We start from the raw sequence: 27,683 nt of genomic DNA on the forward strand, positions 1-27,683 counted from the left end.
TGAAAAATGACGAAAGCCCAAGCAGAGTTACAGAACTCGTGTTCTGTATATTTTAAATGCCCATTTAGGGACCTCCCTGGCGGCCCAGTTGTTAAGACTCCACAATTCCTCAGCACCGGACGCGGGTTCGATCCCTGGTCGAGGAGCTAAGATCCCGTATGCCACGGGGTGCCACCAAAAAATAAAAATAAAACGCACATTTAACACGTTTGAGCTTTTAATATGTATACACAAATTTCGTATTGTGTTCTCACAGGATAATTACAAGATTTATACAAATATACCAAGTGGTGTGGTCTGGGAAATAGATAAAATTTGTAAAATTTGATGTTTTCTTTCTTCAAGCTTCTAAACTCCATTTGGATTTTGCCTCAAAATTTTAAATTTGAGGCCCTGTGAATGTGACGTGACCCAAGGTCGTGGTTATAGATGGTCAATCGGGTCCAACTGTTTGCGACCCCATAGACTGTAGCCCACCAGGCTCCTCTGCCCATGAAAATTTCCAGGCAAGAATACTGGAGTGGCTTGCTATTTCCTCCTTCAGGGAATCTTCCTGACCCAGGGGTCCCACCCGTGTCTCCTGCATCTCCTGCATTGGCAGGCAGATTCTTTATCACTGCACCATCCTGGTCGTAGAAGTCACCCTTTAAAGGTAAATACAGACATTAAGCAGGGGCCAGTGCTTGTTTTGAAAACTGTGTGTTTTATTATGTACTTTCTTTTTAAATTGTATTTACTTTGGGCTGCATTGGGTCTTAGTTGTTGCTCGTAGGCTTCTCTCTAGTTGTGGCGCCATAGGTTTAGTTCCCCTGAGGCACACGGGATATTAGTCCCTGACCAAGATTCAAACTTGTGTCCCCTGCATCATGAGCGTGGAGTCTTAACCACTGGACCACCAGGGAAGTCCTCTATCATGTACTTTTTGAAAAATATAATTTTATTTATTTTTGGCTGTGCTGGATCTTCACTGCTGCATGGGCTTTTCTCTAGTTGTGGTGAGTAGGGGCTACTCTCCAACTGTGGTGCATGTGCTTCTCATTTCTGTGGCTTCTCTTGTGGAGCATGGGCCCTAGGGTCTCCGGGGCTTCTGCAGTTGTGTCTCCAGGGCTCTAGAGCACAGGCTCAATAGTTGTGGTACATGGGCTTAGTTCTTTCGCAGCATGTGGGATCTTCCAGGGTCAGGGATAGAACCCATATCTCCTGCATTGGCAGGTGGTGTTCCTTACCACTGAGCTACCACGGAAGCCCTAATATATACTTTTAATTAAAGCTAAAATAAAGTAAAAATCTAGTTATTCTACAAACAGCAGAAAATGAATGAAAACTGGATAGGGAAAGGTGACTCAAAGATTTTGCAGGAAATTGCCAGACAGGTGTGAGGAAAACCAGAGTGATGTGGTGCTCGCAGCAGAAGACTGAGGAGTGTTCCAGAAAGGGGGCAAGAGAGAGGGAAGAATGACAGAGATTGGTGCCACTATGAAGGATCTAAAGGGTGCAGAGGCGGCGGTCTCTATCACAAGTGTGTATTAGATTATGGCCCACCAGGCTCCTCTGTCCATGGGATTCTCCAGCCAGGACTACTGGAGTGGATTGCCATGCCCTCCTCCAAGGGATCTTCCTGACCTGTCTCCTGTGTCTCCTGCATTGGAAGCGGAGTCTTTACCCACTGAGCCATCAGGGAAGCCCAGTCTGTATCACATCTCTGTTTAATTCATCAGTCTGATATTTGCAGAAACTGAATTGATTATAGAGAATGACTGTAGATTACTGTGTACTCAAGCAAGTAATAGCCCTGATCACAATTGCTGTGCTTGAAATTGTTTCATTGCTAGAGCAAATCAGCAAGAATACTGGAGCGGGTTGCCATTTCCTTCTCCAGGGGATCTTCCCAATACAGGGATCAAACCAGGGTCTCCTGTATTGGCAGGTGGATTCTTTACTGACTGAGCCACCGGGAAGCCCTAGGTATATGGTTTCCTGAAATTGATTAAGCAAGTGCATTATTTTCCTTAGACAAGAGGATCAGAGACTTCTCTGGCCGTCCAGTGGTTAAGACTCCGTGCTGCTATTGCAGGAGGCGGATTCGATCCCAGGTTGGGGAACTAAGATCCTGCATACCTTGAGCCCAAAAAAAGAGGATCAGAAACAGTTCTCATCCTCATGGACAGTAATATTCATCTAGTTTCATGTTGGGGTATGTTTACTGTCCTGCTTTCCGTCATAATATTAGTCTGAAGAGATCTGGATCATGGGAACAGCCCACAGGCGTTACACTGATCTGTTACACTGATATCATGCTGATCAGGCAGGATAAGTAAAGACGGGGCTCTGAAGCAGGTCCTGCCTGCAGAGCAAACAGTGCCCCACTTGGACCACCCGATCCAGCCGACACCGTGCTGTTGGTGGAGTCAGTGGAGGGAAAGAGGCAGTGTGGAGCTTATGGCAAGCCCCAGTGCGTGAATCACAAGGCAGAACTCTGGAATTCTCAGGCAGGTCATGCCATCTACTGCAGAGATGTATACACCATTGAAGAAAGCCCTCCTGGCTTGTCACTGAGCCCTGGTAGAAAACAGTTGGGTTTGGGGGGCCAAGTACAGAACTGCCAAATATAAGTTGGAGTCTTTTGGACCAAGGCATAAAAGTAAATGGATCCAGCAGAGGTCAATTTAAATTTGCAAAATAAAGCATAACATTAGTATTACAGGGCTGGTTGAGACAAAATAGAAATCAATCTACTATGATACTTGATAAACCTTCAAAAAGATGATACTAAGATTTTGGTTTCCACTAAGAACAATTAAAATTAAGATGTGAGTGAGTCTTTGAGCAACTGGTAAAATAGCTTCACTTTTAACCTAGTCTCCCAGAAGACCCCCAAGTGGCTTAAAATCAGTAGACCCTCCAGAGCATGGCATGACTTATTTAAGAGCACGAGCAAAAGTACCTGCAAAGTCCACACAAGTGATGAGATGATCATTTTAAAGAAATTCCTCCTTTAAAAAAATAGGCTTTATTTTTTTACAACTTTGTTGTTGTCTAGTCGCTCAGTCATGTCTGACTCTTTTGCGACCCCATGACTGTAGCCCACCAGGCTCCTCTGTCCATGGAATTTCCCCAGAAGAATACTGGAGTGGGTTGCCATTTCCTTCTCCAGGGGATCTTCCAGACCCAGGGATGGAAACTGCGTCTCCTGAATTAGCAGGTGGATTCTTTACCACTGAACCACCAGCGAAGCCTTAGAACAGCTTTAGCTTTACATAAAAATTGAGTAGATAGTACAAAGAGTTCCCACGTACCCCAGAGTCAGTTTCTCTTATTGTTATTACTATTTTTTAAAACTTGTGGGATGTTAGTTCCCTGACCAGGGACCAAACCTGGATGCTTCACGGCAGCAGAAGCGAGAGCATAGAATCTCTTAATAGTAACACCTAACAGTATGGTGTATGTGTTACAATTAATGAACCAATATCAATACTTTATTATTAATATACGTTACTCAGATTTCCTTAATTTAAGCTATTATCCTTTTTTTCCCTTCTATTCCAAGACATCGTGTTACATTTAGTTGTTCTGTCTCCTCTTGGCTGTGACAGTTTCTAAGATCTTCTTTGTTTGTGATGACCTTGACAGTTTTGAGGAGTCGTGGTCAGGTATTTTGTAGATGTGCCTTCTTTGGAATTTGTTTTGTTTTTTTTAACTCATGGTTAAACTGTGGGTTGGAGGAGGACCACAGAGGCGAAGTGCTATTCTCATTACATCCTGACAAGGGTGTGCGCTGTCAACATGATTTATCGCTGTTCATGCTGGCTTTGGTCATTTGGTCAAGGCAGTGCTTGTCAAGTTTCTCCCCGGTAAAGATGCTGTTCCTCCCACCCCCTTTTCACACTGTAATTTTTGGAAGGCAGTCACTCGGAACAGCCCACACTTACGCTTCCCCTCCTTGAAGGCAGAGTATCTATGTTCGTTACTGGAAATTGTTCTGCGTGAGAGATTTGTCTCTCACCCATTTGTCTTAGTCTGTCCAAAGGGTATAACAAAATCCCATTAGTAGATTATAAACAACAAAAATTTACTGCTCACAATTCTGGAGGCTGGAAAGTCCACGACCGAGGGGCGGACAGATTTGGCGTCTGGAGAAGGCCAGCTTTCTGGTTTATAGACAGCCACCTTTTCACTGTGTCCTCACAGAGCTAAAGGAGTGAGGGCTGTCTCTTTCTAAAAAAATTTTTTTTTAGTTTAAATATAGTTGTTTTACAATGTATTAGTTTCAGGTGTGTAATAAAGTGATTCAGTTATATCTTACTCATGTGCTCAGTCATGTCTGACTCTTTTCGACCCCACAGACTGTAGCCCATCGGGCTCCACTGTCCATGGGATGCTCCAGGCAAGAATACTGGAGTGGGTTGCTGTTTCCTCCTCCTCGGGATTTTCCTGACCCAGAGATCAAACCCTTGTCTCCTGCATATCTTGCATTTGCAGGCAGATTCTTTCCCGCTGAGCCACTTGGGGGAAGACCCCAGTTATTTTACATATATGTGTAAAATATATACATAGTTATTACGTGTATGTATTCTTTTTTAATATATTCTTATTAACATCCTCTTCCATTATAGGTTATTACAAGATATTGAGGCTAGTTCCCTGTGCCGTACACTGGGTCCTTGTTGTTTATCTATTGGGATCTCTTTTATAAGGGGTCTAATCCCTTTCATGATGGCTCCTGATTACCTCCCAAAGGCCCCACCTCCAAAACCCGTGGCATTAGGTATCAATTTTCAACACATGAATTGCGGGGGGTGGGGGACATGCAAACATTCAGTGTATGTCAGTATTTATGTACTGAATCATTTATTTGTATCAGTATGTACTCATGGCTATTTATTTTTTACTTTGGGTCATAGTCTGCATGCGTGTCTGCTAAGTTGCTTCAGTTGTGTCTGACTCTTTGCACCCCTATGGGCTGTAGCCCGAAAGTCTCCTCTGTCCATGGGCTTCTCCAGGCAAGAATACTGGAATGGGTTGCCATTTCTTCCTCCAGGGGAATCCTCCCCACCCAGGGATCAAACCCAGATCTCCCACATTGCAGGCAGATTCTTTACCAGTTGAGCCACAAGGGAAGCCCAAGAATACTGGAGTGGGTAGCCTATCCTTTCTCCAGGGGATCTTCCCAACCCAGGAATCGAATCGGGGTCTCCTGCATTGCAGGAGGATTCTTTACCAACGGAGCTATCAGAGAAGACCTGGTTATAGTCTGCTGCTGCTGCTGCTAAGTCGCTTCACTTGTGTCCGATTCTGTGCGACCCCATAGACAGCAGCCCAACAGGCTCCCCCGTCCCTGGGATTCTCCAGGCAAGAATACTGGAGTGGGTTGCCATTTCCTTCTCCAATGTATGAAAGTGAGAAGTGAAAGTGAAGTTTCTCAGTCATGTCCGACTCTTCGAGACCCCATGGACTGCAGCCTACCAGGCTCCTCCATCCATGGGATTTTCCAGGCAAGAGTACTGGAGTGGGGTGCCATTGCCTTCTCCCATAGTCTAACATCACTTTATTTTTTTGTTCAAAATATTCCAGCTTTGGCCACTAGGGGGCCCTTTCTGTTTGCTTTTGTATCTTTTTGACATTATCCCTGTGTGTGTGTGCGCGCGCGCGCGCACGAGTGCATGCACTTCCTTACCTTCTAGCTTTATAAGATGCACCAGACTCATCTTGCATATTTCTTGTCCTAGTCCTGGTGTCAGCCATACTAGGGGAAGTGAAAGTGAAAGTGAGTGCAAGTCGCTCAGTCATTCCAACTCTTTGCAACCCTATGGACTATACAGTCCATGGAATTCTCCAGGCCAGAATACTGGAGTAGGTAGCCTTTCCCTTCTCCAGGGGATCTTCCCAACCCAGGGATCGAACCCAGGTCTCCCGCATTGCAGGTGGATTCTTTACCAGCTGAGCTATCAGGGAAGACCTGGTTGTAGTCTAACATCACTTTATTTTATCGTTCAAAATATTCCAACCTGGAATCAGCCTGGTTCCTTTTATATACCAGGGGAACTTGGTTTCTTTAGTTGGAGAATGGTTGCTACTGCTAAGTCACTTCAGTTGTGTTCGACTCTGTGCGACCGCGTAGACAGCAGCCCATCAGGCTCCCGCGTCCCTGGGATTCTCCAGGCAAGAACACTGGAGTGGGCTGCCATTTTTATAAACCAAAACCTAGGCACTTGGTAATCTTATTGCCACTGTGGCATCTTTGCTTCTAGACCCTCTCAGCTGACAGAGCAAAACGTTATGTTCGTGTATACTGTTTTGCTGTGTACACATGTGCTCGTCACTAGCTCTGGATGCAACCATCTACGTCTGTATTAAGCTAACCCTGAACTCATACTGATGTAACCACCTCTAACCCATCACCACACGGATCATCCCAGCCTCCTCCCTGTGCTTATCTGTAAACCCCTCTCCAACATTGAAAAACCAGCCCTTTCTCGGCAGTCTGCCATACATTTAATTGTTCAATTCTAGTACATATGTCTACTAGCCTCCTGAGAAACCTGTATGCAGGTCAAGAAGCAACAGTTCAAACTGGACATGGAACAACGGACTGGTTCCAGATTGGAAAAGAAGTACGTCAAAGCTGTATATTGTCACCCTGCCTATTTAACTTATATGCAGAGTACATCATGTGAAATGCCAGGCTGGATGAAGCACAAGCTGAAATCAAGATTGCTGGGAGAAACATCAATAACCTCAGATATGCAGATGACACCACCCTTATGGCAGAAAGCGAAGAGGAACTAAAGAGTCTCTTAATGAAAGTGAAAGAGGAGAGTGGAAAAAGCTGGCTTAAAACTCAACATTCAAAAAACAAAGATCATGGCATCCAGTCCCATCAATTCATGGCAAATAGATGGGGAAACAGTGGAAACTGTGAGAAACTTTATTTTCTTGGGCTCCAAAATCACTGCAGATGGTGATGCAACCCCAAAACTAAAAGATGCTTGCTCTTAGCAAGAAAAGCTATGACCAACCTAGACAGCATATTAAAAAGCAGAGACATTACTTTGCCAGCAAAGGCCCATCTAGTCAAAGCTATGGTTTTTCCAGTAGTCATGTATGGATGTAAGAGTTGGACCATAAAGAAAGTTGAGCACCAAAGAATTGATGCTTTTGAACTGTGGTGTTGGGGAAGACTCTTGAGAGTCCCTTGGACTGCAAGGAGATCCAACCAGTCCATCCTAAAGGAAATCAGTCCTGAATATTCATTGGAAGGACTGATGTTGAAGCTGAAACTCCAATACTTTGGCCACCTGATGAGAAGAACTGACTCATTGGAAAAGACCCTGATGCTGGGAAAGATTGAAGGCGGGAGGAGAAGGGGACGAAAGAGGATGAGCTGGTTGGATGGCATCACCAGCTCAATGGACATGAGTTTGAACAAGCTCTGGGAGATGGTGAAGGACAGGGAAGCCTGGCGTGCTGCAGTCCATGGGGTTGCAAAGAGTCGGACGCGGCTGAGCTCCTGGACAGCAGCAACAGCAGTGTCTACTAGCAGCAGAGATATCAATCCTTGCCCTCGTGATGCAGTGCCTATGTGGGGGTCCGTTTACCTTTATTCTTACAGACCTCACTCGCTATAGAAGTTTCTGAAGTCAGCACTCTTTCCACCACTCTTTTTGAAATATTTACTTATTTATTCGGCTGTCCAGGTCTTGATTGTGGCACAGGGCGTCTTTGATCTTCACTGTGGCGATGCGGGGTCTTCAGTTGCAGCATGCAAACTCCTAGTTGTGACATGTGGGATCTAGTTCCCTGACCAGGGATGGGACCCGGGCCTCCTGCATTGGGAGCAGGGTCTTAGCCACTGGACTGCCTCCTCTATCTCCTTCTTTTCCCTTAACATGTTTTCTAATTTTTTGTGCAACCCACATGTGTTACTTACATCATTTTTATAATTTAAGATTAATTATGAACATCTTTCTACGTTAAATGGGCTCTAAGATTTTAATGTGAAGGTGAGGATGTTAGTTGCTCAGTCGTGTCCGATTCTGCGACTCCATGGACTGTAGCCCGCCAGGCTCCTCTGTCCATAGATTCTCTAGGCAAGAGTACTGGAGCCATTTCCTTCTCCAGGGGGTCTTCCCAACTCACTTTTAATTACGAGAATGGATATCCCGTATGTGACCATACAGTCATGCATTTGTTATATTCATTCTCCTCGTGCCACCGTCATGCATATATTTTTTCACCATTTTTTTTTTAAATTGAAGTATAGTTGACGTACAATGTCGTATGTTTCAGGGGTACAACATAGTGATCAAAAATTTTAAAGGCTGTACTCCATGTTTAGTTCTGACAAAATACTGGCTGTATTCCCCGTGCTGTGCAATGTTTCCTGGTTCATAGATACAATGTAACTTTCTTTCCCTGTTGGATTCCTTCTTAGGTTGTGTCCTAGCCCAGTCATTCTGAGACCACTAAGAACCCTTTAGCCTAACAGAATCAGCTCAATTGATCCACTGAGATGAGGTGGAGGAACTGTGGGGGTCTGACCACACAAAGAGAAAGGTTATTACAGGATTTGGGTGAAGGGTTGGGTTAGGTAAAATGTAAACCAAACAGTATTTTTAGTTTTAATTGTTTTGGCCACATGCATTCGGGATCTTAGTTGCCTAACCAGGGATGGAACCCGCACCCCAAGCGAGGAGTTTTAACCACTGGACTGCCAGGGAAGTCCCAATCAAGCAGTATTTTGGTGGGTTTAACACAGCGCAGGGCTGCATGAGAAGGGTCAGCTTGAGGTCTGGACAGCAAAGTATCCTGTTTACCTGAAAACTACAAAGTTGAGGCAGGCAGGGACTGCTGAGTCCGGAAAATACATACTGGAGCAGCTTCCCTTGCCAAAGGGACTTGGCGCCTCCCATACTGTCTTTCTTACTAACAACTTCAAACAGCAAATTACTGATGGTTTGTGATTTTAGGGGGAAAAAGAAATCCCGGTAAAAAAAGTAATAGTCACTCAAACAGCATGGTTACTGGGACACTTTACAGCTGTGATGTGACCTTGGGAGAAGTGATGCTTCCTGTTTATGTCGCAGCTGGCTGTGTCTGTGCCTGCCTGATGCCCAGACACGCAAACTTTTACCTGCCCGTTCCAAGCCAGTGTTTACTTTCTCGGCTTGTTGCTGTTGTTTAGTCGCTCAGTTGTGTCCAACTCTTTTGCGACCCCATGGACTGTAGCCCGCCAGGCTTCTTTTGTCCATGGGATTCTCCAGGCAAGAGTACTGGAGTGGGTTGCTATTCCCTTCTCCAGGGGATCTTCCCTACCTAGGGATCAAACCCATGTCTCCTGCATTGACAGGTAGATTATTTACCCCTGAGCCACCTGGGAAGCCACGTTCCCAGCTCCAGACCCCCCAGACAGAAGTCCTGAACCAAACGATTATCATTTCCTTTTTCACTTCCCCTGACCGCATTACCTAAAACATTCCACCCCCAGTCAGTCGGTCTATTTCTACTGTTTATGGAAATGCACCCCCTCCCCTGCTAGTCACCAGCGGCACCTTCAAGTTCTCAGGGGGCGGAGGTGGTGACTCTCCCAAGGAAGCCGGTTCTCACAGAGGCTGCTGTGTGGAGATGGCAGGAGACAGAATCATTGCCGAGGGTTGGGGAGCCGGGCAGCCCTGTCCCAGACCATGACCGCTCTGTTGCCCCCAGAGTTCCAAGGTCCCCCTGGAAGTCTGAACCCGAGGGGCTGCAGGAGAGCTTCACCCTGATGGGCAACACCCAGCCTCCTTGCACCAGACAGTCTAATTCTGTATTTGCAAAGTACTTCCGTGAACAGATGCACATATCTGTATTTATTTATGTCTGTATTTATTGGCTTGTGAGAAGTCAGGCACAAAACCAGATTATCTTGAAAAAATGAACCATGGCAATTACCCATAAAATGATTGCAGAAAAAAATTGTATTTGCAAGTGATTAAAGATGTTTTAAGGTCTAAGGTTGAGCTGGAAGGGAGCTTAATTAGAATGGTCTCCTCCAACCCTTTTGACTCACACAAGAGAAACCATTTCAGACTCAGAGAGGCCAAGGTAACACAGCACCTCCAGAGCTAACTCTTGGACACAGATTCTTCTGTGGGGCTTGGTGGACGGGGAAGCCTTTGTTCTCTCTTCTCGCAGAGACTATTTCTAGGTGACTTTCCTAGTCCTTGCAAGTGGCCCTGCTAACCGTGGCTTCGTGTGTCTAACGATTAAATCTCGCTCCCTAAATTGCTTTGTTTTGTCTCCCAGGAGGCGCCCAACTTTCCGGTTGGTTGAGAAGGTTGGTTGAGAAAACTGGGCGGTCTGGTCCGGGTCCCGCGGCCGCGCCCGCTCTGAGCAGGCGGGCAGAGAACAGCTGACTGCTCACGTGACTGTCCCAGCTCCCAGTCCCGTTCTCCTGTCCCAGGCCGGGGTGGGCAGTTTCAGGGGCTCCTTCTGGGAGGGGTAGCAAGTAGGCACCCTAGCCTACCGTGTCTACCGAGGGCATACAGACAGGCGTGGCTGAACAGACTCAGCAGTCAGACGTTCTGCACCCCCATCCAGGGCTCTTCGGGCGGCGGGGAAAGTGTGGCTGGCCGCACTCGCCCCTGCCCCCGCCTCCAGGAAGGCCCGCGCTGCTCTGCCCTTCCTTCCCCTGTTCTTTGGCCTCCCTTTCCCCTCAGCTACAGACCTTTTCCCTTTTCCCTCTGCTGACGTAGCAGTGTGCTGCCGGGCGTGGAGGGATTAATCAGTGACAGGAAGCTGCCTCTTTCGGAGCAGTGACCATTGTGGTCAGGAGAGCCTCTCTCTACCTGGCCAGCCCTAGGAGCCTGTCCCGCTCCCCGCCTGCTGTCCACCCCCTGCTCCTGCCATGGGGCACCTCGGGGCCCTCCTCTTCCTGCTGGGGGGCCTGGGAGCGCTAGCCAACATCTGCGGTGAGTAACTGGATCTAACCTGGAGAGAGGACCATCTTGTCCCAGCCCCTCATTATACAAGGGGAGAAACCAAGGCTCGGATGTGTGTTTGGGGGGTGACTTAGCCGCCCCTCGGGGCTCCCACGGCAGTTTGGACTTCCCTGAACCTCAACGCGTTTAGCGCGCTGTGTTGAGATGAACTCTACGTCTGACTTGCTACCAGACAAGATCGCTTCCATGACATCAGTCATTTGTTGATTATTCATTCAGTAAATGCTGACCGAGCCTTCGCTATGCCAAGTGTGGGACTAGGCTTTGGAGAAAAAACAGGGAGCAAGAAAGGGGTCCCAGCCCTGCCCCAGCTAGATAGAGCTTCCGTTCTAGTGAAAGGGACAGTGGTCAAGACGCGAGTCAGTGCTGGGCTTGGGGGCTGTGGCCAAAGGAAGCCCCCGGCCTGCAGGGAGAGAGCTGGGTGCCGCCAATTCAGGGAGAAAGGGTGGGATTTCCGAGGACCAGGAGGCGATGCAGGAACTGAGACCCAAAGGAGGAAAAGGCGCTGGTGGCGGCGAGGAGAGGAGTGTGGGGGGCAGGGGGGGCCACCCCAGACAGAGGGAAAGTGAGCAGGTGGAGACCCGGGGTGTGAGGACGCCGAGGCATTAGCTTTGCACTCCACATCCAGGGGCCTGCCTGCTCCACTGGGGGCCTCTCAGGGCCTGTCTGGGAGTCAGAGCACACAGGCTCAGGGCTGCTGACGCCCTGGAGACCCGCAGGAAACAGAGGCAGGAAGGGAGGCACCCAGCAGCAGGATCTCTTGTGACTCATGGAGAAACCGAGAGGCAGGCTCACTTGTGTCCAGGTGACAGATGAAGCGGTCAAGGGTCATAGGGACCAGGTGACCTGCCTGCCCAAGGCACCTTGGCTTTCCAGGACTTGGCTGGAACTTGGTTCTGAGAACTCCAGGTCAGGGTCTTCCCCTGGCACCAGGAGTCTCTGACCTCTCAAGCCCTTGGCTCTTGGTTCCTGTCCAGACAGTCCCCGGGGGTGACCCAGGACCCTCTGTTGGGTATGAGCCTTTCAACAATTCATCCATAGGCTTGACCCCTTTAGAGTGCTGGGCTGGGTTTGGGGGTACAGCCCACTGCTGCCAGGCCATTTAGTCGCCCCCAGTCTCATTCCCTCACTCGTAAAAGGGGTTGAGAATGCTCCCCGGCCTTCTTCCTGGTGTGACGCAAGCATTTCTGCTCTGCCAGCTTCAAGCCCCGTGTGGTTGTGAATATGACAGGGATGCCAGCACCAGCTCCTGCATGGAATTCCCATTGTCAGAGCCAGTCCTCAGCTGGCAGAGCTGGGCGGCCCTGTGAACCCCAGGCCCAGAGGGCAGCGCGCTCACCCAGGCTCACTTTTATTGCCTCGGGGGAATCTGCCCGGCTCCTTCCTGCTGAGACTGAATCGGGTTTACCTGCCTCTCTTTAGAGCACCAGCTTCTCTTCCTGTCTCTCTAATCCCAGAGCTGACTCACCCGCTGGAGGTTGGAGCCCTGGCTTGGGGCAGGGGCTCCCTCTCCGGTTTGAAGAAGAGGGAGAGGAAAAGAGAACTGTGGAAGGACCGATAGGCAGACAGACTGGCTGAAAAATGGAGAGAACGAGATAGATCCAGAGAGAAAGAGAGAGAAATTCCTCTAGAAATGGCGGTGGACACACAGAAAGCCACAGAGAAAGAGCAAGGAAAAGAGAAGTACCCTCCCCTCAAGTTCCTTTGCTGCATTCTTGGGGGTGGGGGTGGGTGGGGGGTAGCTGCCCAGCAGCTGGAATCCCCACTGCAATTAGGAGGAAAGAAAGTGAAATCGCAGTCGCTCAGTCGTGTCTTTTGGAAACCATGGACTGTAGCCCGCCAGGCTCCTCTGTCCATGGGATCCTCCAAGCAAGAATACTGGAGTGGGTTGCCATTCCCTTCCTCCAGGGGATCTTCCTGACCCAGGGATGGAACCCCAGTCTCCTGCATTGCAGGCAGATGCTTTGCCATCTGAGCCACCATTAACCAATTAGGAGGAAGTAGCCGGCAAAAGTCCAAGGCCACCTGCTCAGCCCAGGTCCTGTCCCCGAGGGAGGCCGGCTCCTGTCTGCTGGACTGGGAAATACCCCTGAGGCTTCTGCTTCCCTCGTGGGTGAATCCCGAAGCACACAGATAAATGGCTGCAGACAATGACGATGGCTTTCCAGCAGTTTAGCTCCCGATCTCAGGTCCTTCTCACCTAAACTCAGTTGGCAGGAAAAGCATTATTCTGAGACCTGCCCCCGAGGAAGTTCACCAGACCGCCCCAGTGAGCCAGCGGGCAGCCTGCAGTGTTGTTTTTTTTTTTTTGTAATCGGAATAGAGTTGATGTACAATGTTGTGTTAATTTCTGCTGTACAGAGAAGTTAATGAGTTATGTGTATACCTATGTCCACTTTTTTTTTAAGATTTTTTTTTCCCATATAGATCATTACAGACTATTGAGTAAAGTTCCCTGTGCTATACAGTAAGTCCTTACTTAGTTATCTGTTTTATATATATACAGACAGAGTAGTATGTACATGGGCTTCCCTGGTGGCTCAGATGGTAAAGAATCTGCCTGCAATGCACGAGACTTGGGTGAGATCCCTGGGTCAGGAAGATCCCCTAGAGAAGGGAATGGCAACCCGCTCCAGTATTCTTGCCTGGAGGATCCCAGGGACAGAGGAGCCTGGCGGGCTACAGTCCATGGGGTTGCAAAGAGGTGGACACGACTGAGTGACTAACGTTTTCACTTTTTCAGTGTGTGCATGTCAGTCCCAATCTTCCAGTTTATCCCTCTCTCCCCTTTTCCCCACGGTAACTTTCGTTTTGTTTTCTACATCTGTGAGTCTATTTATGTTTTGAAAACTGGATCTGTAACCTGTTCCCACGTGGGCCGAAGTTTCTGTAAATGGGTGGGACACGCCCACAGCTTTGAACTTCTGTTTTCTCTTTGCTCCCAGCACCTACATCGCAGGCAGGGCTGGCGTGAGGACCAAGGCGGGTGGGGCGCGGTGCCTGGGGAACCACCCGTCGCTTGGCCAGTCTCTGATGGGCAGAGTGGCTGTCTGGTACCCGCTTCTGCCCTGGGCCCACCACCTCTTTCCTGGCCCACTCCAGCCACTCTTTCGGGATACTGGCTGCCTCTTGTTACAACCAGACTCCCCCATACCAGTCAGGTGTGTGGCCGGTGGCCATAAAGGTGGGGATGTTTATTCCCTGGAAAATACCTTGATAAGGTGCTGCTGTGGCCTCGCCCTGCCCCCTCACTTGGCCTCTTCTCTTTCCTAAGAGATAACCGAGGTGGACAGCACGCTGGTGGAGAGGCTGGGCCAGCGCCTCTTGCCCTGGATGGACCGGCTCTCCCCGGAGCAGCTGAACCCCAGTATCTACGTGGGCCTGCGCCTCTCGAGCCTGCAGGCTGGGGCCAAGGAGGCCCACTACCTGCACAGCCTCAAGCTCAGCTACCAGCAGAGCCTCCTGAGGTCCGGCCATGCTCTCTCCTCCTTTCTCCGGGGCAGCCCCTCATCCTAGGAGGCAGGAGACCCGCGCTCCGGTCTGGGCCTGTCTCTGCTTTGTTGGGAGACCTTAGGGCAAGTTTCACCTCCTCTGGGCCTCTCTCCATCTGTGGAGTGGGGTTGATCTGACCGGATTGGAGATCCCAATCCAGGGCCCTTGTGCAGCCTTTGTACCGCCCTCTGCCCGACTGAGGCAGACATCACTAATCCATGGCCGCACTCTTTCACACTGAGCCCAGCGGCAGCATCGGACTATCTGCGCTCCCTTTCCAGGGGCTATTAAGGGGGGAGGGGCTTGTCCTGAGGTCCAGCTTGGGAGCTTGAATGAGGGGTGAAGGGTCAGGACCGTCAGAGAGCGTCTCCTGCTTGGGAAGTGGACGCAGGGCGAGGAGAGGAAGAAAGGGAGGCTGCAGGGGAAGCGTGGCCACAGTGGGGGGCGGGCAGACAGGTCACTTGGACTCAAGAGCTCTCAGAGTTTGCCCTTGAGTTCAACTTGTCATTTTTATGAAATATGTGTGATGTACACCTCACAACTTACATCGCTGACTACATCTGCTTCTGGCAGGTCTCAGAAACTTTCCAACCACTAGGATTTTTTTTTTCCAGTTTGTCATATTGGCAGGGAAAGTGCCCCAAGGCAGGCTCACCGGGAAGGCCCTTTCTCACAAAAGTGTTGTTCCCTGGCTTGGTCCTAGGCCTGCCTCCAACAAGGATGACAATGACTCCGAGGCCAAGCCCTCTATGGGCCAGCTGGCCCTCTACCTGCTGGCTCTCCGGGCCAACTGCGAGTTCATCGGAGGCCGCAAGGGGGACAGGCTGGTCTCCCAGCTGAAGCGGTTCCTGGAGGACGAGAAGAGGGCCATCGGTGAGGAGGCGCGGGCTGCCAGGGGCAGGGAGGGCGCATCGGACAGCATCATGGAACGTGCACATCAGAGCTTTGGGTTTTCTCCTCAAGCCTCTTTCCTGCCCTCCGCTCTGCCTGTCTTGATATTTATCGAGGCTTGGGCCTGCTCCAGGGGGAATCCTTAATCAAGCCTTTCCTGCATCCTGCATGCATTCTGTTGGCAAGTCCTGCTGCTCAGCCACCAAGCTTGGTCTGATTATCCTCCTCTGGACAACTGCCCAGCCTCCTTACTCCTTAGCCTCCCTCTGCTTCCTCTCCTGCCTCCTGACTCAACCCGGCCCACACAGAGTGAACACTTAGAGTATAAACCTAGGAACTGCCCCAGCAGCCCAGCGGTTAAAACTCCACTTTCCAATAGAGGAGGCGTGTACTCACTGCAGACGGTGACTGCAGCCATGAAATTAAAAGATGCTTACGCCTTGGAAGGAAAGTTATGACCAACCTAGCCAGCATATTAAAATGCAGAGACATTACTTTGTCAACAAAGGTCCATCTAGTCAAGGCTATGGTTTTTCCAGTAGTCATGTATGGATGTGAGAGTTGGACTGTGAAGAAGGCTGAGTGCCAAAGAATTGATGCTTTTGAACTGTGGTGTTGGAGAAGACTTGAGAGTCCCATGGACTGCAAGGAGATCCAACCAGCCCATCCTAAAGGAGATCAGTCCTGGGTGTTCATTGGAAGGACTGATGCTGAAGCTGAAACTTCAATATTTTGGCCACCTCATGTGAAGAGTTGACTCATTGGAAAAGACCCTGATGCTGGGAGGGATTGGGGGCAGGAGGAGGATGAGATGGCTGGATGGCATCACCAACTCAATGGACATGAGTTTGGGTAAACTGCGGGAGTTGGTGATGGACAGGGAGGCCTGGCGTGCTGCGATTCATGGGGTAGCAAAGAGTCGGACACAGCTGAGCGACTGAATTGAACTGAACTGAGGAACTATGTTCTCACATACCACGAGGTGTGGCCAAAAAAAATTTTTTTTTAATAAAATAAATATACATTTGATCCTGTTAGTGCTGCGTAAACCCTGCAGGAGCTGCTCGCTGCTGTGCTCACAGCCCTCAAGCTCAGTCTGTCTGCCTATTTCTCCTCTGCAGACCCTGCCCAGCCACTCGTCCACCATCTGTGGGCTCTGGTCACCCCGGCCATATCTCTCAGCTCACCTTGCAAACCAGGGTCTTGACAGATCCAGGGAACCCCCTATCTGGAAGGTTTCCTTCCGCTTCTAGCTCACTCCTGTGGGCCTCTGCCTCCCTCCCTCCCTCCCCTGGGTCACTGCCTCAGAGAGAATCCTGCTCCGGCTCCCCAGCTATTCAGAGACCTCTGTTATTCAGCCCCTTGGACCTCAGTACACGATTCAGTTATAATCATGGTCTCATGAGCATGGCAGCCGGCCCTCTCAGCGGCTCAGAATTCTCAGGGAGAATTCAGGTGGGAGAGCAATTACATATCCCTGAGGCAGAGGCGAGGTTGTGCCCACACCCCACCAGCAGAGGGCAGCACTCAGCATTTCCTCTCTCCCCAGGCAGACCCCACCCCACTGCAGTTCAGTTCAGTTGCTCAGTCGTGTCCCACTCTTTGTGACCCAATGGACTGCAGCACACCAGGCTTCCCTGTCCATCAACAACTCCTGGAGTTTAGTCAAACTCATGTCCATTGGGTCGGTGATGCCATCTAATCATCTCATTCTCTGTCTTTCCCTTCTCCTCCCTCCTTCAATCTTTCCCAGCATCAGGGTCTTTTCAAATGAGTCAGTCCTTCGCATCAGATGGCCAAAGTGTTGGAGTTTCAGCTTCAGCATCAGTCCTTCCAATGAATATTCAGGACTGATCTCCTTTAGGATGGACTGGTTGGATCTCCTTGCAGTCCAAGGGTCTTCTCCAACACCACAGTTCAAAAGCATCAGTTCTTCGGTGCTCAGCTTTCTTTATAGAAACCACCACAACCCCCAGGGAAATCTTCTCTCCTATGGCTTCTAGGAAAAACTGCCACACCAGATTTCTACTTGGACACCTAAAAAGTTAAAGTGGCTTGATAAACAACACAGGCTGATTTTTTCCCTAAAGAAGCAGCAATTGATCTCACCTAGACTTGTTATTCCCCTGCTTCTGGGGGCCCAGGGAGAAGGCAAACTTTTGTTCGGAAAACGAGAACAGCCAGCCGCATACTGACATGTCGCTGCCTGGGCTGGGTTTGAGCAAGTCCTCAGCTAGCACTGGCTGCGCTGTGCTTGGCCTGTCGTCACCGTTCACACCTCCGGGCACAGTGCCTGACACTCAGTGGTGTCTCAGCAAGTATGAGTCAAGCGGGTGAAGAAAAGAAGGGTGCCTGATAGCTCAGTTGATAAAGAATCTGCTCGCAATGCAGGAGACCCCGGTTCGATCCCTGGGTTGGGAAGATCCCTGGAAAAGGGAAAGCCTGCCCACTCCAGTATTCTGGCCTGGAGAATTCCATGGAGGGTATAGTCTATGGGGTTGCAAAGAGTTGGACACGACTGAGCGACTTTCACTTTCACCACCCAAAGGAGGGTGTCAGGGTGCTGGCAGGTGGCTGGTTGCTGGGAGGGGCAAGCGTGACGCTCCCACCCCCTGGTTTTTTTGCTCCCAGGGCACAACCACCAGGGCCACCCCCGCACCAGCTACTACCAGTACAGCCTGGGCATCCTGGCCCTGTGTGTCCACCAGAAGCGAGTCCACGACAGTGTGGTGGGCAAGCTCCTGTACGCCGTGGAACACAAGCCGCATCTCCTGCAGGACCACGTCTCTGTGGGTGAGTGGGCTGCACCCTGAAGGCCAGGCTGGCGCCCCTGCAGCCCCTGGCCCCAGGCTCACCTTTCCTTGGGACCCCTCCTCTCGGGTCCATTAGGAGGCGGAATGAGGGCTCACTGTGGTGCAGGGTCTGTGAGTCAACTCTCCTCCCCCCATCCTCCACCACACTCTTACTGCAGGGCACCCCGGGCAGCTCAGCTGGCCTTTCTAGCTCAGCTTCTCTGGTAAAATAACCCCCGCAGCAGCATCTCAGTAAGAGATGTCTGGATTTTTTTAATTAATTAATTTTAATTGGAGACTATTTACAATATTGTAGTGGGTTTTGCCATACATTGACATGAATCAGCCATGGGTGTACATGTGTCCCCATCCTGAATCCCCTTCCCACCTCCCTCCCCAATCCATCCCTCAGGGTTGTCCCAGTGCACCGGTCCTGAGCGCCCTGCCTCATGCAAGGAGATGTCTAATAAGTAAAGGATATAGCATGGCGCCCAGCATGGAGAAAGTGCTAGACACACAGCTATGATGTTCTCATCGAATAATCTGGGAGGGGACAAAACAACCAAAAATGAACCAGGAGGCCTGAGACCTGGATTCCAGATCTGCTTCCTTCCTGTGTGACGTGGGTCTCCAGGGCCCTCTCTTGCCCTGGTGCATCTCCCACTAACAGGGGACAGAGTTAAGCAGGGTCAGCCCAGGGAAGGACCTCGGGGTAATGGGCAGCCTCGGGAGGGCTGGAGGAAGGGGAGCAATAGGGTCAGAGCAGCATTTTAAAGTTTCCACCAGCTAGGGGGAACAACTCAGCCCAGTCTGCCCAGTTCCCAGGATGGCAAACTGGGATGGTCAGTCACTGGATAGAGGTCAGTGAGAGAGACTGGGGGAGGGAGGGTCAAGAGGACCTTATCCTACACCACTCGCTTGCAAACCTGCCTGCACTTTAGAATTACCAGGGGAGTTTTTTTGTTTGTTCGTTTGTGGTTTTTTGTTTTTAGGGGGTGGGGGGGCCATACCACACAGCTTTTGGAAACTTAGTTTCCCAACCATGAAATTAAAAGATGCTTGCTCCTTGGAAGAAAAGCTATGACAAACCTAGGCAGTGTATGAAAAAGCAAAGACATCACTTTGTCCCCTGCAGACACCATGGCCATGGCAGGCATGGCCTTCTCCTGTCTGGAGCTGTCCAACCTCAACCCCAAGCAGAGAAACCGGATCAACCTGGCCCTCAAGAGAGTGCAAGAGAAGATCCTGAAGGCCCAGACCCCAGAGGGCTACTTCGGGAATGTCTACAGCACCCCTCTGGCTTTGCAGGTGGGGAAGAGACTCCTGGGCCATGCTCTACCCTAGTGGCTGGAGGGAAGTGGACCAGCCAGGGGCTGGAAGACCCGGCCCCTCTGACCCCCCTCCTCCTTCTCTTCCCCATTCTGTCCCCAGTTGCTGATGGGCTCCCTCAGGCCCTCGGTGGAGCTGGGCACGGCCTGCCTTAAAGCCAAGGCTGCTCTGCAGGCCAGCCTACAGCACAAGACCTTCCAGAACCCTCTCATGATCTCTCAGCTGCTGCCTGTCCTGAACCAGAAGAGCTATGTGGATCTCATCTCCCCAGACTGCCAGGCTCCAAGAGGTAGCTGGCTTTTCACAAAAGCCCCACTCTTTTCAATCTGCATTGAAGTTGCCCTGTCCCAGTGGGGGTGGGGGGGATCTTGCTCCATCTTGATTTGCTGAATCAGCAGGGGTTTGCAGGTGTGCGTGGGACACACCTGCAGCTAAGATGCCTTCACAGGTTCTAGATGCTCAGTATGGGGAGGGAGACCCCAAACGGTGAGCTCTGGGCCTGCTGTGACTCTTCAGCCCCTTGTGTGATGCCCAGTACAGAAATGTTTGAATGAATGAATGAATGAATGGATGGATGGATGGATGGATGGATGAATAGATGGATGGATGGATGGGTGCATAGATGGATGGATGGGTGGGTGGATGGATGGGTGAATAGATGGATGGAGGGATGGATGGATGGATGGATGGGTGGATGGATGGGTGAATAGATGGATGGATGGATGGATGGATGGGTGAATGGATGGATGGATGAATAGATGGATGGATGGATGGATGAATAGATGAATGGATGGATGGGTGCATAGATGGATGGATGGGTGGATGGATGGGTGAATAGATGGATGGAGGGATGGATGGGTGGGTGCATAGATGGATGGATGGATGGATGGGTGAATGGATGGATGGATTAATAGATGGATGGATGGATGGATGGATGAATAGATGGATGGATGGATAGGTGAATGGATGGATGGATGGATGGGTGAATGGATGGATGGATGAATAGATGGATGGATGGGTGGATGAATAGATGGATGGATGGATGGATGAATAGATGGATGGGTGGGTGGATGAATAGATGGATGGGTGGGTGGATGGGTGAATGGATGGATGGATGGATGAATAGATGGATGGATGGATGGATGAATAGATGGATAGATGGATGAATAGATGGATGGATGGATGGGGAGAGACATTAGCTCCCCAGCTAACATTTTGATTAGCTCCCATACCTCATAATGACTCCCTGAATTATGAAGTTAGCTGCCTGAATCAGGGCTTCATCTGACGGAGGAACTAGGGTTGGTGGGTGGGATTTGCCAGTGGAGAAGAGAGGGGGAAGGCAGAATGGGGAGGGGGCATCAAGGGCAAAGGCTCAGAGGCGTACAGTCTGGAATTGAGGGGAGGGTCTCACTGCAGCGTGGGGTCTGGGAGGATGAGCTGGAGTGGCAGGAAGGCAGGAGGATGAAAAGGAGGGGATCCCTCAGAAGTAACGGAGGATGACATGAACAGATGTATGTTCTAGTTAACAACCCCCGGGGCTGCTAGGGGGGCAGGTAGGTGGGAGGGGGACACTGGAGCAGAGAAACCAGTGAGGGGCCTGAGCTTGGGTGGTGGGGGATGTGGGAGCTGAGGGGCTGGGGAGGCTGGGAAAGCAGCTGGATGGTATTGGTGGTGGTATTGACGGGGAGGAGACCCAGGGGAAGGAGGAGGTCCCAGTGGGCTGCAGTGTCTTCCTGGGAAGAAAGGAGGACTAAGGCCTGGCCCCCTACCCTCAAAGTGGCTGCCCCTTCCCCTCTCCCTGGCTCAGCCCTGTTGGAACCGGCTCTGGAGACCCCGCCACAGGCCAAAGTCCCGAAGTTCATTGACGTCTTGCTGAAGGTCTCCGGCATCTCCCCTTCATACAGACACTCTGTCTCTGTCCCTGCCGGCTCCTCCCTGGAAGACATCCTGAAGAACGCCCAGGAGCATGGAAGATTCAGGTGAGACCTCCCCACCTCCCGGCCCTCGCCTGACCCGACCTGGCATCCCCCGAAACAGGACTCAGTGAGGCAGGGGATGGAGACAGGGCTCCCTCAGGAGAGGCCCAGGCTTTCTCCCACCTGCTGCGCCCCCGATGCCCCCATGCTGTGGTGGAAACAGGCGTCAGGGTTGGGAGAGCAGGCTCCCAAGGCAGACCCTGGAATCCCAGCTCTGCGCTCTCCAGCTGGGGACCAGGCCAGATGCCTTCCCTGCAGCTCATGAGGACGTCATGGTGCCCCTCACCTCCCACCCGCCAGGGCCCGTTTGGGAGCTAGGGCATGAGGGCACAGACAGGACGTGGTATTAACACATGCTTTTTGTGCACAGGGTCACGCACTTAGTAAGCGCTCAACACAGGCTAGCTTTCAGAAGGATGAGACTTTTTAGTATCAAACGATCCTGGTCTGATCCCTGTGATGAAGGAGTCACCTGGCCAAGCCTTCTGCAGAGTGTGGTGGAACAATGGCCTTCCTCTTGCTTCTCACCCTGAGATGGGATGGATCTGAGATGAGTGTTTCCAGAGCGCTGCTCTGGGCCCCGCCGTGTCCACACCTGAATAAGATGGGAGGGGTCCCCGGCGGGGATCCGGCCCAGAGGATGAGTGCCTCCCAGCGGACCTCGTGGCCTGCAGTGCGCTGATGGCCGCGTCGCTGGGCCCACACACACCGGGTGCCCTTGGCAGGCTCTGGGATCACCTAGCAGACGTGCATACTCAGTCACTCAGGCGTGTCTGACTCTTTGGCGACCCCATGGACGGTAGCCCGCCAGGCTCCTCTGTCCGTGGGATTTCTCAGGCAAGAATACTGGAGTGGGTTGCCATTTCCTTCTCCAGGGGATCTTCCTAATGCAGGGATCGAAGCCGCATCTCTTACATCTCCTGCAATTGGCAGGCAAATTCCTTATCACTGAGCCACCTGGGATTACCAAGGTCGTGTTTGGACATTGTCATCAAAATGGAAAAAAAAATTGAACTTTTTTTTTTTGGCCACACCACAGCATGTGGGATCTTAGTTTCCATAGCAGAGTCGAACCCACACTCCCTTGCAGTGTAAGCGAAGAGTCTCAACCACGGACCACCAGGGAAGTCCCAACTTGGACAGTTTTATTCAGAACTGCAGGACCTCTGAGAAAACGTGAGGGATACCAATCTGAGAAATGATTCTCTTGGTGGTAGAGAGGGTGCCTGAGCTGGGTTCAGGGGCCAGAAGGGAGGCATGTTCGAGGCACATGAGTGCACGGCAGAGAAAGCCGGACTCTGGAAGGAGAGAGAGGAAGAGACAGGCGGCGAGGAAGAGACAGAAAGAGGGGAGAGAGCAATGGAGCGAGGCAGGCCAGCAGCGCTCTGGGCAGCCACATGGCCCCCGAGACCTGGGTACGGGCTGCTCCCTAAAACCTTCCCTTTGACCAGGTCACCCTGAGGGCATTTCTGTTTCTTAAAACTATGAAAACCCTCCATCTCCAAGGCCAGTGCTACTGATAAGGAGAGAGGACAGCCACAGCATTTGAAGAGAGTCATTTTGGCAGCCGTGTCCATGCTCAGGAAGGGGTGGTGTGGAGTGTCTTGGTTGCAAAGGCCAGGAATCTAATCCAAGCCTTTCCAGTAGCAGGCAGCATGGGGTGTGTAGACTCAGAGGGAAGACTGAGCAGCCCAGCTGAGAGAATGGGGGTGCCCCTGAGCCACAGAGGGGGCTTCCCTGGTGGCTCAGTGGTAAAAAAAAAAAAACCCGCCTGCCAATGCAGGAGACTCGGGTTCGATCTCTGGGTCGGGAAGATCCCCTGGAGGAGGAAATGGCAACCCACTCTAGTACTTTTGCCTGGGAAATGCCATGGACAGAGGAGCCTTGCGAGTTACAGTCCATGGAATCCCCAAAGAGCCTGACACGACTTAGCGACTAAACAACAACTGAGCCACGAAAACGCCACCGGTGTCTCTGCCTCTGTCTCACCTGCTCTACTTCTTCCTCCTGCTGGCCTCACTCTGGGCGTGGGCAGCTTCTGATTCTCACCCTGCTGCAAGGTCAGCCCCCAGAGTGGGAGGTGTCTAGGGGGCTGGAGAGGAGGCATGGAGGAAGGGCGCCTGGTGAGGCTGCCCAGGAAGGGCTTGGCCAGTGCTGCCCTGAAAGTGAGGGCAAGGTTTGCTTTCTGTGAGTGGTTCAGCTTCTGCCCTTGGGTCGATGGGAGCAAAAGTCACCTTTTCTTTCTCTTTGTCTGTCCCTTTGGTAGGTTTAGAACACAGGCCTCCCTGTCTGGCCCCTTCCTGACCTCCGTGCTGGGGAGAAAGGCTGGGGAACGTGAGTTCTGGCAGGTCCTCCGAGATCCTGACACCCCCTTGCAGCAAGGTGAGTCTGGTGGCCAGCCCCCTGCGCACGCGTTCCCCAGCCCAGCCCTGTCCCAGAACCCAGGCTTCGTCAACTCACCCCAGCTTTCCCCCAGAACCTTCCTGGCGCTCAGCCTCAGGTCACCGCTGACACTCAAGCTTGCATATAATACATTTAACTGTATTCTTAAGAACTTTTGTGTATGTCACTGTGGCAACTCTCGGAAAGCAGATAGGCAAAAAAGAAGAAATTTAAAATTGCCCACAATCCACTACCCAGCGATTAACTTTTTTTTTTTTAACTTCTGGTGTATTTTCTTCCAGGTAATTTTAAAAAATATGTACATATGTTTTTTCGTAAAAATGAAGCCATATTCTATAGCAGTGCTGTCCCATAGAAAAAAAAATGTGAGCCTCGTCACATGTAATCCTGAATTCTGTAGTTGATCAAACTAACATTAACAATACATCTTATTTAATCCAGTACATCCAATATCATTCCAAGATGTAATCAACGCAAAATTATTGATGACATATTTTGCATCTTTCTTTGGTTCCTTTCCAGTGCTCAGTAGATACATGTGGCTAATGGCTGGCGTATTGAATGGCACAACTCGATACACGGTTTTGCAGTTTATCTTTTTCATCCTTAACATATGGTAGCCATCTTTCTATGCGGGTATATGCAGATCTTCCCCTTTCTTTGTAATAGCCACATAGGCTATATCATCCAGCAGGGTGCTTTGGGCTGCAAGGAACAGTAATGTGACACGAACTAGCTTCCACGATGCAGCTTTCATTGGCTCATCTCTTGGCTCCTGTGACCAGATTCCAGTGGGAGTAAGGATTTCAGGCCCAGCCCCACCTCCCCGCGACCCTCCTCCTCTCTTTGCTGGCTTCCTCCTCCAGAGAAGCTGCTCTGTGTCTTCCCGGGGCTGCTCCCTTTTGTGAGGCAGGAAACTTGTCTGTGAATTGCCCAGCACACGTCTCCTGGCATCCTGAAGGCGGACTTGGGATTCAGGCGCGTTCCTAGACCCTTCCCTGTTGCCAGGAGACGCCCCTCTGCACCCATCACTGACTAGAGAGAAGGGACCGTCGCAAGCCTGGCTTGCCAGTCAGGGCCCAGCCCCAGTGTGGAGTGGGATGGGTGGATCGCAGCTTATCAACTCCCACTGGGCCTTTAGCGCATCTCCAGTTTTAACGCCCCATGCCATCATAGCATCCCTGAGCATCAGCCCTATCACTGGACAAACTCTTAAGGATCATCTGTCCCCGCTCCTGGTATCTGGGACTTCTAGGGGGCACTTGCCATGTGCCAGGGGATTGGGCCCTGTGCTTTACAGAAGGTGGGACTGACTGAGGGAGCCTAGTAAAAAGCCATCTTTCTCCCTGCCTGGCTTCTGGAAAAATTGAGAAATAAAACCAAGAGGCTACAGATGGAGAGACTGGATCTGGCCTCTATTACCGATAAAGGCTGGATTGAGGAGGTAGCCGAGGGGGAGAGCCTGATGGACTCAGCCACAAGGCAGACGTGGGTGGTGGTGTCCTCTACCTCCCCCACCCGGCCCCCCGGTCCAGCAGGAGGCCTGCTCCCCTGGGAAAAAGGAGGCCGGGTTGTTGGTATCATGACTACCCTCGTTTTAGAAATGGGAGCGCCAGTGCTCGGAGAGGTTACATAAGCTGCCCAGAACCACACCCCTATGAGTACAGAGCTGGGGCTTGAACCCCGGAGTCTGCTGGAGCCTGGATGGTGCCTCGTGAGTGAAGGCTGACTTCCCTCGTGGTTCTGCTTCTCCCCAGACCTCCCCGAGCAGGTCCCTCTTCTGGATGGCTCCTCGGGGGGACTGTGAAGACGTGACCCCGCCCATCAGTGTTGTCAGGGTCTCTGGTTCCTTTGGCCCCATGATGGTTATTAGGGTGCCATCTCATGCCCTCCCACCTCCCTGGGGGGTACCCCATTGCAAAGTGAGCCTGTGGGTCTCAGCGACCCTGAGGTCACACTGAGTTCGGAGTCTCCAGACTGGCTCTGCACAGAACCTGGGTTTCCCACCACCCAGCCCTGAGCCCATTTTACAGGGCAGGGGTCTAGAAGGTGAGGTCTGCCTGTTAACCCCCACCCCCCAACCTCTTTCTGCAGGTATTGCTGACTACAGACCCAAGGATGGAGAGACCATCGAGCTGAGGCTGGTTGGCTGGTAGCCCCCCAGGCTCACCCACGCCGCTGCCTCCCACACTTCCTGTCTCCCACCCTCCCTCCAGACACCCCGGTAATGCGCACACGCCTGATCCTGCTGCCTTCTCTTGCACACTTGTCCCTGGATCCCACAGCCACCAGCCCTGCGGGAGTCCTAAACCACCGCCCACCTGGAGCAGGGAGCCCAGCACCTCCCCCAGGAGGTCTGTCTGCCTGGGTCTGGTCCCACCTGGCCCGGCGGGTGTCCCGAGAAGGTCACTCACAGGCCGGAGGGCGTAAACGTCTCGGACTCCTCCCCGGCGGCCTCGTGAGTACCGCTCGCTCTGCGATGGGGGTCGCTTGAGGACAGCCCTGTGGCCCTGACCCTAGCTCTCCACTCTGTCGTCCAGGCTGCCGCCCCAGAGCCGGCTGCGTTGTAGCGGCTGGTGAGGGTTTCTGCAGAGCTCTCAGCCCACCTCCATAAGGATTAAAGAGTTGGTTGTGCACGTGGCCCAGCGTCCTGATGCCTTGAGCTTGGAGTCAGTGCAGGTGCCGGGAGCAGAGAAGGGGGGACAGCCCCGTGGGCAGCAGAGGAGGGTGAGTGAGCATCCTTCTGGGTCCTGGGGGACCGAGGCTGGTGGTGGTGACGCAGATTCCTGTTTAGGAGTGTGTATTTGCTAGATGCTTTCTTGCACAACTCTGAGGTTGGATGTTTCTCTTTTCCTCTCTGCTTTCAGATGAGGAAATCAGTGCCTCAGAGAGGGAGAGTGACTTGCCCGAAGTGGCCCGGGGCTGGGGTGTGGGCTGGTGATTTAGGAGACAGACCTGGGGAGGCCTCCAGGCTCTTCCACGCAAACACTGAAAACCAGGGCCCTCAAAGATTGTGTTGACTTAAAAAAAAAAAAAAAAAAAAGCGTAACATGAGAGTAGGGAGTTAAGTTTTATTTGGGGCAAAATGGAGACTATGGCCTGGGAGGCAGAATTTTAGATAGCTCTGAGAAACTGCTCCAAAGAGGTGGGGGGCGGGGGTCAGTATATATGTATATGATTTTAGTGAAGGAGTTATATGCGGTCAAGCACACATTTTAGGAGAAGCTTCCTGCTCATCTTGTGAAGGTTACTGCTGACCACAAGGAGCAGATGGCTCCATTACTGATGTTAGTGCTTTTCCAGATACGAGAAGATACAAGAATTAGGCTCATAAAATCTCCTGAAAATATCCACCTGGTGGCGTGTTCTTCCAGGTTTTCCCAGAGCACAGAGTACCTCGTTCTCGATCTCCACCTTGAACTCCTTTCAGGGTGTGTTAAGGTCAGTGCCTGCAGTGGCTAGTGACTTAATCCTTGTAGAGGCAGAAGGCGACTGACACTTTTTAGCTGGCAATGGCTGGGATTACACGGCAGAGTCCAATTCAGCTGGAGGCCCAGGACCCCCGAGCTTCTCCTCAGAGGACGGTCAGGGCCTCAGCTGCCAGTGGGGTGGCGACCCTGCCTGTCAGTGGGAAGGGCTGGGTTCTGGGTTCCCCTCTGAAAAGTGGGGTTCTAGCCAGGGAGGCACCCCGTTAGCCCCCTTGCACCAAGGTTAGGAAGGAAGTCCCTGGGAGGGACCCTCTGCCTGCACATCAGGTTTTACCGTGACTCTCACGGAGTCGGCAACACCGTAGATTAAACACGTGCTTCTTCCTCCAGTCC

General features: G+C 51.5%; 1 protein-coding gene across 2 annotated transcripts; it reads left to right on the forward strand.

Annotated features, from left to right (window-relative positions):
• The first annotated feature begins 10,401 nt into the window (after window positions 1-10,401).
• TCN2 (transcobalamin 2) lies at window positions 10,402-26,502 on the forward strand. 2 transcript variants are annotated; one of them, XM_061385371.1, is made up of 9 exons: window positions 10,405-10,946; window positions 14,251-14,443; window positions 15,172-15,341; window positions 17,991-18,152; window positions 19,287-19,459; window positions 19,583-19,769; window positions 21,291-21,462; window positions 23,726-23,841; window positions 25,957-26,502. In XM_061385371.1, the coding sequence occupies exons 1-9, from the start codon at window positions 10,883-10,885 to the stop codon at window positions 26,016-26,018; spliced, it is 1,299 nt and encodes a 432-aa protein (XP_061241355.1). In that variant the 5' UTR covers window positions 10,405-10,882; the 3' UTR covers window positions 26,019-26,502. The 2 variants fall into 2 exon arrangements, with proteins under 2 accessions (XP_061241356.1, XP_061241355.1); XM_061385372.1 differs by lacking the exons at window positions 23,726-23,841; window positions 25,957-26,502 and adding an exon at window positions 21,830-23,713 and having other exon boundaries at window positions 10,402-10,946.
• Window positions 26,503-27,683: the final 1,181 nt, after the last annotated feature.

The sequence above is a fragment of the Bos javanicus genome, chromosome 17 (assembly GCF_032452875.1).
Source record: "Bos javanicus breed banteng chromosome 17, ARS-OSU_banteng_1.0, whole genome shotgun sequence".
Classification (NCBI taxonomy): Eukaryota; Metazoa; Chordata; class Mammalia; order Artiodactyla; family Bovidae; genus Bos; species Bos javanicus.